The sequence below is a fragment of the Varanus komodoensis genome, unplaced genomic scaffold (genome assembly GCF_004798865.1).
Source record: "Varanus komodoensis strain SLA01 unplaced genomic scaffold, ASM479886v1 scaffold176, whole genome shotgun sequence".
NCBI lineage: Eukaryota > Metazoa > Chordata > Lepidosauria > Squamata > Varanidae > Varanus > Varanus komodoensis.
Window position 1 is genome coordinate 44,614 of NW_025335518.1, and position 13,972 is coordinate 58,585.

At 39.5% G+C, this 13,972-nt stretch overlaps 1 protein-coding gene across 3 annotated transcripts in view; it reads right to left on the minus strand.

The window, feature by feature from the left end:
* Positions 1 to 13,972, minus strand: part of LOC123021710 (protein TANC1-like) — an 81,190-nt gene that overhangs the window by 28,195 nt on the left and 39,023 nt on the right. For all 3 annotated transcript variants that reach the window (XM_044426737.1, XM_044426736.1, XM_044426735.1), the window contains exons 6-10: positions 13,399 to 13,524; positions 12,279 to 12,560; positions 9,442 to 9,593; positions 2,524 to 2,755; positions 155 to 321 (exon numbers count right to left, since the gene is read on the minus strand). In XM_044426737.1, the coding sequence (XP_044282672.1) occupies positions 155 to 321; positions 2,524 to 2,755; positions 9,442 to 9,593; positions 12,279 to 12,560; positions 13,399 to 13,524 (959 nt within the window). The remainder of the gene's footprint in view (positions 1 to 154; positions 322 to 2,523; positions 2,756 to 9,441; positions 9,594 to 12,278; positions 12,561 to 13,398; positions 13,525 to 13,972) is intronic.

A 13,972-nucleotide genomic window follows, 5' to 3' on the forward strand; every position in this document is an offset into this window, starting at 1 on the left:
CATGCAAACTGGACTAATAAAGCAGGCACTTTGGAAAGTCAGTGATTTTTTTATTCTTTGAAGCAGTAACTTCAGCCTCTTACCAATTAAAATTATTAGTTCAATGCAGCATTACTTTCGGAACAGCAGTTAGAACATTTTTTTTAAAGAGTACCTGAAAGTTTGTTCTCACAGTCACAATCAGTTTTAGCCAGGGAGGAAATTTAGAAATAACATTTGTGATAAATGAAGAAACAGTGTCTCCATAATCAGGCTTGTGAAATTCAGCCTCATTTAAGCCATCTATCAAAATTATGTACTCTTCTTCCGGAATTTTCTGTTCTGAAAGACAAGATAGTGAAAAAAATAAAGATGAGTACCTTCCCAATATATTTTAGAATACTGTTTTCAAGTTAGAAAACAGAAAATCCCAGAATAATTCAGTGTTCCTATATGGAGAGCCAGTCTATAGGAAATGGCAGAATGATACCTTCTTCTCTGTACACACAGCTTCTTTTCTCCTAGCCAAATGAGGTATGTCCCATTTTCAATATGCCTATGATGAAACTATTTATATACACACTTATACATAGCTATAAACTACTTTAGTTCTGGTATCCCAAGCAGATCCACCTCTTGAATGTTTGTAAATAATGTGCAGCTTTATTATTTATATAGTTCTTTCTGAATGTTTAAATTTTCTGTATGAATAAATGCTTGGTTCTATTTCTTGCAAAAATCTGAAGGAAATGTACTTTTTTGAATAAAGGTTCCAAGGTAAGGGAAAAATCAGAGTATATCAACTTCTACAGGCAAATGTGGAAGATACACACTTCCAACTGCAGATATTCTTATATGCACTTTGAAAAAAAAAAAGGAAATGCTCAAATATAAATGAATTAAATTCTTCTTCATATGCTAGGAAGCTAAAGTATTTCCCTCGTACAATGCCTACATTTCAGCAATAGTGTGAATGTAGCAACTACTGTCAGCAGCTGCAAGCTATTTATCGAAGAAAAGACTAGACATGACAAGAATGTGTTTTAAGTTGCATTCTTCTACAGAGAAAGTTACAAGAGAGGCAAAAATATACTTGCACACTCTGAAAAATTAGCTGCTAGTTGCCTGACCCTTTTGGGCATGTACATTTTAGAATGACATTTTTTAGGCAGTTACTTATTTCACTAGAACAAGTCCTTTTTTGGGGGGGGGGGGATTCTTTTTACTAATAAACAAACCCTGAATTTTTTCCTACTATCTGAAAGCATGAAGCACATTCTTAATCATGTGCTGCCATTAATGATAAATGACATTATTCCATTACACAGATAGATTTACATAAACTAATTATATCTTCCTATTTAAATAATCAATATAAAACCTTGGTAACATTAAGTTTTATCATTCATTGTAAAATGTGTTCATTGGCATACCACAGCGACACATCAGAACCTGATGAGTGCCAGTAGCCATTTTAGCTATGCTGAAAAGGACTCAAGGCAAGACTGGGCACTAAACTTCACAATGAAAAGCCACAGGTCTTGTATACATTTATAAATGTAAATGGCTAAGAAAGACAAAGCAAATAGTTTTTGATCACTGTGGAATCATAAGATAAATACAGAAGATCAAAGTGGCTAGGTGCTCTATGCCTTGGCATATAAGTAGCAGCCCAGGTTCCCGAGACCACTGCTTGCTCCTGAATGTCTAGTTGCGCTAGTAAGAATTATGAAATGCAGAAACAGTAGTTGCTGCTTATTGGACATCGAGCGCTGCTTTGCTATGCCACTGCCTTTCTGGAGCTGTTTATGTTGTAACAGAACAAACAACATTTGCCATCACAGCTTCTGTTAAGGGTCCATTTTGCAAATGGATTCACAGCGCTTCATGAATAATTTACAGACAACTTATAAGCACAGCAGTAAATGCTTAAGATCATAAGCCTAATAATATTTGATACAAATGCAAAAGTTCATTATTTATTTAAGGATAATATTTCAATGTATTATCTTTTTCCAAGTGTGTTCCTCAATATATGAGTATTATCACAAGATTGAAATACCTTATTTTCTGGGTAGGCACTGATACCTTATTTAAAACAAGACAGAACACTCATTTATTAGTTTTCAAACTGTTCTTATATTCAGCAGTAATGAACAGGAATATTTAACACAGAGACCGAGTCTACACGTTCAAAACAAACCATGGTGGCTTGTTTAAATTGGTGATGAAACCTGGGCACCATCAGCCCATTTATCTACCTGGGTGCAGCTAGTTCTGTTATCGAAACCTGGGTGGCATGGCTAGGTCGAGGGAGACACAAACCATAAAAACCCATGACTTGTTCTTGGGTTATTTGAGGACTGCTTCACCTTCAAACAAACCATGCCTCCTGATTTAGGATGACATGTTAACTAAACTAATGGGACCTGGCATACCCACCGATTAAAACAACAACTGTGTATTATTTAAGCCATGGTAAATTGTTTTTTTGCCCAATGATATAGGTGAAATAACTCTAGAAATATACTGGATTTAGCCTACCTTTCCTAAGGTTCACCAATGGTTCCAAAACTCCTCTTCTGAATGCAGCCACTGGATCTTGAACACAGGACCTAAGGCTAAGCATACTTTGCAGGTGTGGTTCCTTGATCAAAAATTCTCTGTATGCTGTCAACTGATGTGACCGACAAAGTAAAGCTGCAATACTATGCACAAATTCTGGGACTAGGCATGTGTAAGTGTTGTCAGCTTGACAGTAGTGATAGGCAACAACCTTAAAAAAAAAAACAAAAATATTATTTATTTTTAAAATTTATAGACCGCACCTACAGCCCTGTTGAGGCTCTGTGGGCAATGTAATTTCCAATAAAATCAAAAATAAAATAAATAACTCCATAAAATACTATAGTACTACAATATAGACAGATATAGCAGCTCAAAGACATCAGTTTAAAATTCACAAATACATATATAGCAATAAAAATCAATTATTAAAATACCTGAAGAAAAGAACAGCCTTCTCCTGGTGCAAAAGCACTGGTAATGAAAGCACCCAGTAAACCTCTGTTGTTGTTAGCCGCGAAGTCATGTCTGACCCATCACGACCCCATCGACAACATTTCTCCAGGCCTTCCTGTCCTCCACCATCCCCCGGAGTCCACTCAAGCTCACACCAACTGCTACAGTGACTCCATCTAGCCACCTCATTCTCTGCCATCCCCTTCTTCTTTTGCCATCTATTGTTCCCAGCATTAGGCTCTTCTCCAAGGAGTCCTTCCTTCTCATTAGGTAGCCAAAGTATTTGAGTTTCATCTTCAGGATCTGGCCTTCTAAAGAGCAGTCAGGGTTGATCTTCTCAAGGACTGACCGGTTCGATCACTTTGCGGTCCAAGGGACTTGTAGGAGTCTCCTCCAGCACCACAATTCAAAGGCCTCAATCCTTCGGCACTCAGCCTTCCCTATGGTCCAGCTTTCACAGCCATACAGTGCAACTGTGAAAACCATAGCCTTGACTATACGCACCTTTGTTGGCAGGGTGATATCTCTGCTTTTTATTATGCTGTCTAGATTTGCCATGGCTTTCCTCCCAAGGAGCAAGAGTCTTTTAATTTCTTGGCTGCAGTCCCCATCTGCGGTGATCTTGGAGCCCAGGAAAATAAAATCTGTCACTACCTCCATTTCTTCCCCATCTATTTGCCAGGAAGTGAGAGGACCACATGCCATGATCTTAGTTTTCTTAATGTTGAGTTTCAAGCCAACTTTTGTGCTCTCCTCCTTCACCCGCATCAAGAGGCTCTTTAGTTCCTCTTCACTTTCTGCCATTAGAGTGGTATCATCTGCATATCTGAGGTTGTGGCTATTTCTCCCAGCAATCTTAATTCCAACTGGTGATTTATCTAGCCCTGGCTTTCTCATGATGTGCTCTGCATATAAGTTAAATAGGCAGGGCGAGAGTATACAGCCTTGCCGAACTCCTTTCTCAATTTTGAACCAATCAGTGGTTCCGTGTCCAGTTCTCACTGTTGCTTCTTGACCCGCATATAGGTTTCTCAAGAGACAAATAAGGTTTTATTTATTTATTTAAAAGATTTCTATGCCGCCCCATTCGCAAAGAGCCTCGGGGTGGCTTACAAAACAGATACAATACACACAATTAACCTTAAAATTCGGAGACACCTCAGCACAATATAAAACCCAATAAATAGCCAAGTAACAATTAAAATAACTTTTAAATAAAAAGGTCTTGGCCTAGCACCGAAAAACAAATAACGACGGCGCCAGGAGGACCTCTCTGGGGAGCGCATTCCATAGGTGGGGCGCCACCACAGAGAAGGCCCTCCTCTGGGTACCCACCCTCCTAATATCTTTCACGGAGGGTTCCCAGAGAAGCGCCTCTGCCGCTGATCTCAGGGGGCGGGAGGGCATATATGGACGCAAGTGCTCCTTTGATGGTCCGGAACTCCCATCTCTTTAAGAACTTGCCACAATTTGTGGTGATCCACACAATCAAAGGCTTTAGCATAGTCAATGAAGCAGAAGTAGATGTTTTTCTGGAACTCCCTAGCTTTTTCCATGATCTAGCATATATTGGCAATGTGATCTCAAGTTCCTCTCCCTCTTCGAAATCCTGCCTCTACTTCTGGTAGTTCTCAGTCCACATACTGCTGGAGCCTACCTTGTAGGATTTTGAGCATCACTTTGCTAGCATGTGAAATGAGTGCAATGGTGCGGTAGTTTGAACATTCTTTGGCATTGCCCTTCTTTGGGATCGGAATGTAAACTGACCTTTTCCAATCCTGTGGCCACTGTTGAGTTTTCCAAATTTGATGGCATACTGAGTGTAGCACTTTTACTGCATCGTCTTTTAAGATTTTGAATAGGTCAGCTGGAATACTGTCACTTCCACTAGTTTTGTTGTTGCTCAGACTTCCTAAGGCCCATTTGACTTCACATTCCAGGATGTCTGGCTCAAGGTCAGTGACCACCCCATCATGGTTATCAGGGACATTAAGCTCTTTCTTGTATAGTTCTTCTGTGTAATCTTGCCACCTCTTCTTAATCTCTTCTGCTTCTGTTAAGTCCCTGCCATTTTGGTCCTTTATCATGCCCATCTTTGCATGAAATGTTCCCTTCATATCTGTAATTTTCTTGAAGAGATCTCTGGTCCTCCCTATTCTATTGCTTTCTTCTATTTCTTTGCACTGTTCATTTAAGAAGACATTCTTATCTCTTCTAGCTATTCTCTGGAATTCTGCATTCAATTGGGTGTATCTTTCTCCCTTGCCTTTCGCTTCCCTTCTTTCCTCAGCTATTTGTAAAGCTTCCTCAGACAGTCATTTTGCTTTCTTGCATTTATTTTTCTTTGAGATGGCTTTAGTTGCTACCTTTTGAACAATGTTGCGAACCTCTGTGCATAGTTCTTCCGGCACTCTGTCTATCAGATCTAATAGAGGTTAGAGTGAACCTATATGGAGAGTCTATTCCAGAGGTGAGGCTCAACCACTAAAAAGGCCCTCCTTCTATTTGCCATTCCCATCACCTCTTTGGGGGACAGTTCTTTAAGAAGGGCCTCTGATTCACATCTTAAGATTTTAAAGGTTTAGAGCCTAAGCTTACACCCTCATCAATTTGCTTACATGTAAACTTGCTTAGAACTGAAGCGTGTTTTGTGCAATCAAAATACCATTGAAACTTTAGAATGGCAGTGTCAAATTATAATGGTAAAACCAAGAGGAAGTCATGCGGAATCACAATCCCTTTATGATATATAATTTCATCTCAATTAAATTTCAAATCTTAGCTAAAATTTGACAAAGTAGGTTCAGTTGTCAAGCATCATTAGTTACATATCTAGTTTGCAGCATTGGTTCTCTGTTGAATAGAACCAATATGGTTCTCTGTTGAATAGAAGTATCATAAGACTATGTTCTCTGAAGAAGCAGAATAATAATAAACTTGTCTTAATTGTAGTAATTCACTTATACATGTCTTTTTATTCTCCGCCCTGATACACTGGATCAGGATCAGGACATGGTGTCCTGCAACAGCAGGGGGTTGAACCCAATGGCTTTCATAGCCCCTTCCAACTCTACAATTCTATGATTCTATGTTTTTTCTTTCCAAAAAAGGAAGTGCTGAAGGCTGTAGCATCTAAGACACTGATATAAAACTTCTTGGAAATCTTCAATGACTCAGATACATTCTTCTTAGCTTTTTTATGAGTTTATTTTTATCTTTTATGCTAAGAAGAATTCTGCAAGAACATCTCTTGGACAGACATTAGATAGAAGTTTTTGCACTGGTTTTCTTGAGAGAAGTATGACCCGCATCTTTTATGTGCTCTACAGATTACACTATGACTTGAGAAAGCATGTTCAAATTCTTTTAAGATTAATGGGATTTAAGAACACTTATCATTGAATCAAGATATACTGCCTTGGAAAAGACACATCACATTTCTTCCCCATTAACAGTTGGAACCTTTGGAAATCTGAACCATTAATATGCGAAGAATGTAACTTCCAAAACCCACCCGTACCCATCACCTAACCAAAAATTATTATTTAAGAAAAAATGTCTAAGTGTAATGTCTATTTTACGGGTAAAACTTTTTCAAGCTTTTCTCCAAAAGCTCCATTTTTGGACGTATGCTGGCTCCTTCAAAACCAGGGACTGTAAATTGAAAGCTGGTCCAAGCCATGCTCACTCCCTAGAATTCATTTCTCTTTCTTTCTTCCTTTCAAATATGTTGTGGTACTTTTCAAGGCAGAATTTCCTCCAGGCCATTTACCAAGCAAAAAATGAAAACAATAAAATACATTTTTTTTTAAAGTCTGAAACATTTAGGGAATGTTGACATGTAATGGTAGTTAGTTGCATGTTAATCAAGAAATGTATTTTTGGCACATGCTGGATGTGTTCAGAAGGCTTTCTGAATATTCGATCCTGATCAGCTCAATTGGGGGTTACCGCATGCTATCTGAGACAGGGTAGGTTAATCAAGGGTTAAACAACCCACATTAAACTATTAACTTGAAGTTTGTATATTCATTTAACCCACAGTAAATCAGGACCAACGCCTAATTAGCCCAATCTGGATTGAATATTCAAAATGACCCCAGCATACCTCTGGCACATACCTGGTGCATATGAACAGGTTCTTAAAGTAACAGCAATGAAAAATGACATTTAAAAATAAAAATAGACAGATATTCATTTAAAAGCAGACTGGAACAGTAATGTCTTTGAAGCCCATTTAAAAACAGTTTTGTGGGAAGTCTAGGTGCATATTACATGGTACAAATTTCATATGGATGAGGCCACTGCAGGAAAGATCCTATCTCTTGTCCCTGCCAACCAAATTGTGTTTATTTAATTTGTATTAAAGAAAACACAAATTTGTGACAAGAAAACGTTGCACTTGAAGTGGCTTCCCAACATAAAGAAAACTTTATTAAAACAGCACAATAATAAGCATATATTCAAACAGAATAAAAATAAATTTATGTTTTTATTCCATTTGTATATATAAAGCAATTCATGTGGGCACAAGTCATCCTTAAAAGAAATGGCTCCCAAGCCATTTCTCTCTCTGGGTTCTCACTAGGTGAAACAGATTCCCCAAGATCAATTCTGGGATAAGATCAAATACACAATTGCACATAAATGTATGGCCCTAACTATAGAGAAGTTGGAGGATGCAGACTATCCAGTTAAAGAACAATCACAGCCAAACTGCTTATTATTACCTTAGCTGTAACAAACAGACCCTTTAATGGTAAGGCAAACAGCAAATGCAAGGTTCCCAATCCAAAGAGAGACCACAGCAATGGAGATGAAAACTCTCCATGCTAAGGATCCGGTATAGATTAGAAGTGTCATGCTGGCAATTTGTGCATGCTCAAGTGTGTGCGCGCGCATGTGCGCAAGCACTGCCCATCTTGTACAGCACTCAAATCTGTGACTAAAGCAAAGTAGACCTAGTAGTCCAAGGCAGGTAAAATGTTCCCACTGACATGTAAGTGAAGCCAAAATGATATCATCTTCCTCTTCCTCTTACATTTCTATCCCATCTTTCTTCTTCTTGTAAAGAACCCAAAGTGGTTAACAAAGTTCTCGCTCCCTCCACTTCATCTTTGCAACAACTGCTCCAGGCTGACACTCAAGCTCAGCCAGTGAACTTCATGGCCAAGCAGGGACTACAACAAGCTCTTCTGGGTCAGTCTCTAACCAGGCCACACCACATGGTCCTTGTTAATTACAGAATGCCACAAGAGCACTGCCTAACCCCTGAAAGTCGTCTTTTTTTTTTTTTAACTTAGCCATTGAATTTGTTATTGGTCCACTTTTTCCAGAAGATTACTAGACTATATGGCTACGCTCTAATTCAGAGGTAAGTAATTCGGTGAGGTCCAAATATTTTGAGCTGCACCTCACACATTTCCTGACCAATGAACATGCTGGCTGGGGCTAATGGGCACTGTAATCCAAAACATCTGGAAAGCACTCTGCTCTAATTCAATCAATTTAAAAATTTTGAGTGCTGACAATCATACTTTGTTTCTTTTAAAATGCAGTATCAGAGAATTACATGTTTCTCCTTGTGCACCTACAAACAGGACATTAGAACTAACTGTGGCAAACCTATGCGCTTTTAACTCAAAAGTACATTCCACCAAAATCCATGCAGCTTAATCTCAAGTAAAGCTACATAAGACTGTAGCTTAAATCGGTTGGGGCCAACTTAATATATTTTTATTTTGACACGTTCTAAATATAGCAGTGGCTTTGACGACAACATTAGGACATCTCTTACATAAAGACTGTACTAAGTAATGCTGCAGTACCCAAGGAAATCCTCTCTAGTTTCAACACTCTGTAAGGCTTTCCTTCTTTCACAATCCCTTCTTCGAAAATAAAGCATTAGAATGCCTGCAGTGCAATTTGCTGTTAATTCCAGTTTATATAACCACTAGATACATGAGTGACGAACACACTGTAAGCTGCCTAGATCAAATGTTTTACTCTCCTCACCCCTTCCTGATACATGCTTTGCAGGAAGCTACACTGAATAAGTAAATAGGTGGGGGAAGTTGTTTCCTCTGGAATTAGGGATCACCATCTGCCAAAGCTAGACAGAAAAAAGAATACTCCCAGAATTCAAGGAAAACTATGGCTTTGCATCGTGTTGCCAGAAACAAAAAGGAAGGGGGAAATGGCAGAGAGAGAAAAGGAAAACCAGTATCTCTTCATGACCTGTGCACAGAACATCAGGAAGTGATTTCATTGTTTTATTAAAGCTGCAGAAAGAATACAAAAACATGTTACCTGGTTCCCTAACACAGAGTTTCTAAGTATCCTGAACTCTTCTAAAGGAAACCCAGTATCAGGTTAGTTACATACAGATGTTTTTTTTTTTTTTTTTTTGGGAACACAACACAAAAGGTATTCAGGTGTTACCTTTGAGGCAAGACGTCTAACTGATTCGTCCATTTGGTTCTGATGTTCCTGAGCAGGGGGGAAGTTCAAAGCCTTGCCTGTACTGGTACCAGCTGAGGTAACAACAGAAGGGGGTAACTGGCTAAGAGGAATCTCTTGACAGGGGTCACTGGCTGTGGGAAGAGAGACAGGCAGACACCAGCGTTATAAGCAGGGATACTTATTTTGTGGTATAAATTAGGTATCTGTCATGTTGGCGATGTTTAGTCTTCTACAGAAAGCTAAACATTGTTTGAACTCCCCGGCCTGTCCTCATGTGTTAGCAGTTATGACTTCATTTATGCAGCTGCACATGTTCATCACTCTTCTTTGAAGATACACTATGCTAATTCAGTGATGCCATAACAGCCAATAGCCAAATGAAAAACAGAAGGAAAAAAACACACGTTTGCTTTCCTCTGTAATAAGAGACACTCTGCTCAAATGGACCCCATGGCTACATTTCACTGCAGGGTCTCGGTGTAACAACATCCCAGTATCAGATAGGACAGCTATATCTGTACAGACACACGCATCCCCACATGGTTTGGTTGGGGTGAAAGCATCACACACACATGCAAGCCTTCCTTTCCAGTGTTAACTCCAATATGAGGATTCAAAAGACATTGGTTTCTTTATAAATAGAATCACTTGTATCCTTAAATATATATTTTTAAACATTACCACATTTTACCACCCACAGCCTCTCTCCAGAAAAGCTGCATGAGCACTGGGTATGCACTACGTGTGAGACTCTGTGGCCTCACCTATTAAGGTGAGCTAGCAAAAATCCCAGACGAGGAGCAAGAGTTGAAAAAGCATGTGGAGAACCCATTTTTCACCCCTCCTACCCCTGGCAACCCCATCAACCACCCCAAAATGTGGATCCTGTGGTTTGGAGCTGTAGTATGTGGCACTAAAAGAGGGCAGCTCCCCCCACCCCAATTCAAGTAGAGGCATTTTATATGAATGGAGTCATACTGAATGGATTTCAGTATTTTCCTCTTAGTTTTCCATGCCAAAGCCTGACTCATTCAGCATGGTCCCCCCCTTGGGGGAGGTTCTTCAGGGGCTGAGGAGATACTGTGGAGCAGAAAGTCACCTGCCTATCCTCTTCCACAGGCTCTTCTCCAGATCCAACTGTGAGGGACTCTGTGTGTGTGAGTGGAGCTGGCAAAGGTAAACCAAAGGGACATTTAGTGCTTAAAAATAAAATCACTATAAATTGGGACAATTCAGAGTTTCTCCTGAGGCATCCATCAGGTCAAAAGAAAACAAATAAATACAAACTTGAGTTGGTGGAACTGCCAATGAACTGTACTAGTAAGAGACAAAGCTCTCTTTTAACTGTGGAGGTTTCCCACACCGTTCACACCCTCTTCTTTTAAAACAGACCTGATTTGTTCCTTATTTCAGCTCCAAGGAATTCCACTGAGCGTTCCTGATATTTTAATAACTGACTTACGAACTTTTCTTCAGCTAAAGATTCCTAGTTAATAACTTCAGCTTATGCTTTGCACTTTCCTTCACTCACCAGTTACAGTCCTCAGCAAATCATTTCTTTGGGAGTGTGAAGGAGCACCTGCTGTCACCTGCCTTCAAATTCATCCTGCACATCTTAGGTGCCTCTCATATCTGCTCAAGGCAGGCCTAAGAAGAAACGGGGCTGACACAGTACAGGATGTTGGCTCAACCCAGTGCTTCATTTTCCTTTATTTGCTGCCTGTTAAGAGATGTTGCTCTCCATTTCTGCATGCCAAACTATGACCCAAGAGAATGGCAGTCTGCACAGGCAACACAATAGCCCTTTCATTCACACTCCCCTTTCTTTGGCTACTCTTAATTCTCCTCAAAGTTTGCTTTCAGAAGACAGTTTTAACTTCTTGACCTACAGCTTTCAGAACTTTACCCAGGATTTCTGTGAATACACTTTTTCTCTCAAATGGAAAAACTATATATACCCCTCCCCCCGCAACAAAGGTGCAGAAAATAAGTGCATAATCTTGTCACACTCAGTGCAGCAAACAACAGAAACCTTCTGGCCTTCCCATTAGTTCAAATTCTCAGACTAAAAAATAACAAAGCATAAGATGCAAAAAGGCATGGACCATGGGGTACTTGGCATCTTGTGTGAATTAAAGTCTGGTACACAAAGAAGTGTTTGAAAACTGTAGAGAAATCAGACTGATTGCACTTTAAGAAGAGAGCCAGTACTGCACATAGTACCATGTTGCTATTTATTTAAACAATGCACAGTCAATCTTTCAACTGGATTGCTCACTAAAGCAGCATACAATACAACAGATTATTTGGTTCCATACAAAGCTCTTAACTCATCTCAGAGGTGGGGTAGCTATGTGAAATACTGGGAGAGCTTGGTTTTTCAAGAATCTCCACAGCTCTGTTGTGTTCTATGTGCTACTGCCCTTGGTGGACCTTCAATAAACACAGGGAAGGTATCTATGCATCACACAGGGGTGGAACCCCTTCTGATGCAAGTCAGAGTGGCTTTCAGCATGTCTTATGTTGGGGCCGTTGGGGAAGGGTTGAAGCATGAGCTGGAAAAACTAGGGAAGGGTATAGATTCAAAACTTGAGAAGACAATGGGCTAGGTAAGGAAACAGGGCTTTTGCTAACAAAGAAAACAGTCTGGGGTGGGGGGTGGAGGAAGGTGTTATCAGTGTTATGAATATCTAATGAAACTTTCTTTCTATAAATACCCGTTCAAGTAGCACATGCATCCTAAAGTATGGCTACAATAGTTGACTTTTCTGAACTTGCAAAAATAATCCTTAAAACAAACAAAAATTTAAACATACTTTTGGAAGAAGAATTAGAGCTGGTGGAAGCAATCTGTCTCATGCGACTTCCATGGCAGCTGAGCGCCACAAGCTTAGAAATAATCGCAGTCTTCCCAAATCCTACATTTCCAACAACAACAGCACCCCCGGTTTCTGCCTGCTCTGTATTCTTCAACTTTTCCTCTATTGCTTGAAACAGCCAGTCTCGCCCGACAAACACAGAGTCCGTTGTTATGCTTGGCACTTCAAACAACAGTGGCTTTAGCAAAATATCTTGAGGCTTATAGGGGACAAAACGTGCTGAGACAAGGGAAAGAACTTATTAGAAGGCAATATTTTAAGCAGGGAAAAATTGATTTAGGGCAACAGTATTCAAGTTTTAGACAATGCAAACTTAATTTCATATACTTAACATCTAAAGTTTCCACTGAAGATTTCTACAATGCAGAACTGTTAAAAAAGCTGGATATCTCTATATCTGGAACCTGATCATTTGAGATATCATGGTTATGTTCTATGGGAGGCCAGTATAAAACATGTTCAGATTCTTGAGAAGTAGTACATATTTTTTTTAAAAAAACATAATGCAACAAAATAAGTAACCATAGTGACATCTACTTTAAATATATAGTATGTACAATATATCTGATTTCAATACTGTATCAAGGCTGTTTCTCTGCTTCCTGACAAAATTTGCATGCGTGGATCTTGTTTCTTAGTATAACTGAAGAAACATTAATACACTACAACTAGGACCTTCTGCAATGTCTTGGCATCGGCTCAGATAGAAACAAAATCATGGCAACAAGTGGTAACCCTGAGAAAAGGTGTTCTGCCATTCTGATTCTGAGGCACAGCCCTCACCTTTAATTCCACTAACCCTTCCTTTGGGGAACCCGATATTCCAAAATCAGCCCTATTTGCCTTCCACATATATATTCACAGCAGATGCCACTGGATAAATACCCAAGTGGCAGGTAAGAGTGAGGTGTACTAAATGAAGTTTCAGCAGTACATGACAGACAGGCAGAAATGGAATTCTCAAAGAAAACACCACTACTTAACACTTGTGGCCTCCAACTAGGTAACTGTGGCATTTTAAGATAAGGACAATGCATTGTTAATTTGTGTTTATAACCTTTTATTTCTTGCTGAACTCTTCCTCCAGCAGTATTGTGCCAAGGTAAGCGAATTGAGGTCCGCAGTGGAGTATTCCTCTGTCCATCCAAATAGGTTAGGTCTTCTAGTTTTGTGGAACTTGTTGCTGTAATAATAAAATTATATGGTTAGACTGATGGGCTGTAAGCTATGTATCACGGAACATCAGGTAAGCTATGTATTATGAAACAGAACACACACTGAATGCTTTCCAGTTCCTCTTACAGCCTGGATTATAGGCCCATCAGAAACACTGAACACTGCTTACTAATAGCCCTACTATCTCTCCAAAGCACATACCTCTTTTACCCTGGGCAGAGGCAAATACATGTAAATAGCTGAACTATAATACTTATGAGTCGCGGTGTGCCAGAAGTGCACATCAGCATGTGCACATGACCCCCAAATTCTTTTTCTGAAGTGTCTCCTTTGAAAGGCACATTATTCAATAAAAGGCGTTATTTATCATTACAAACAGTGGTAGAGGGGTAGTGTTTGTGTCATATCAGCAAGAAAAAACATCCTATGTATACCGCATTGTTTTCCATTACAGA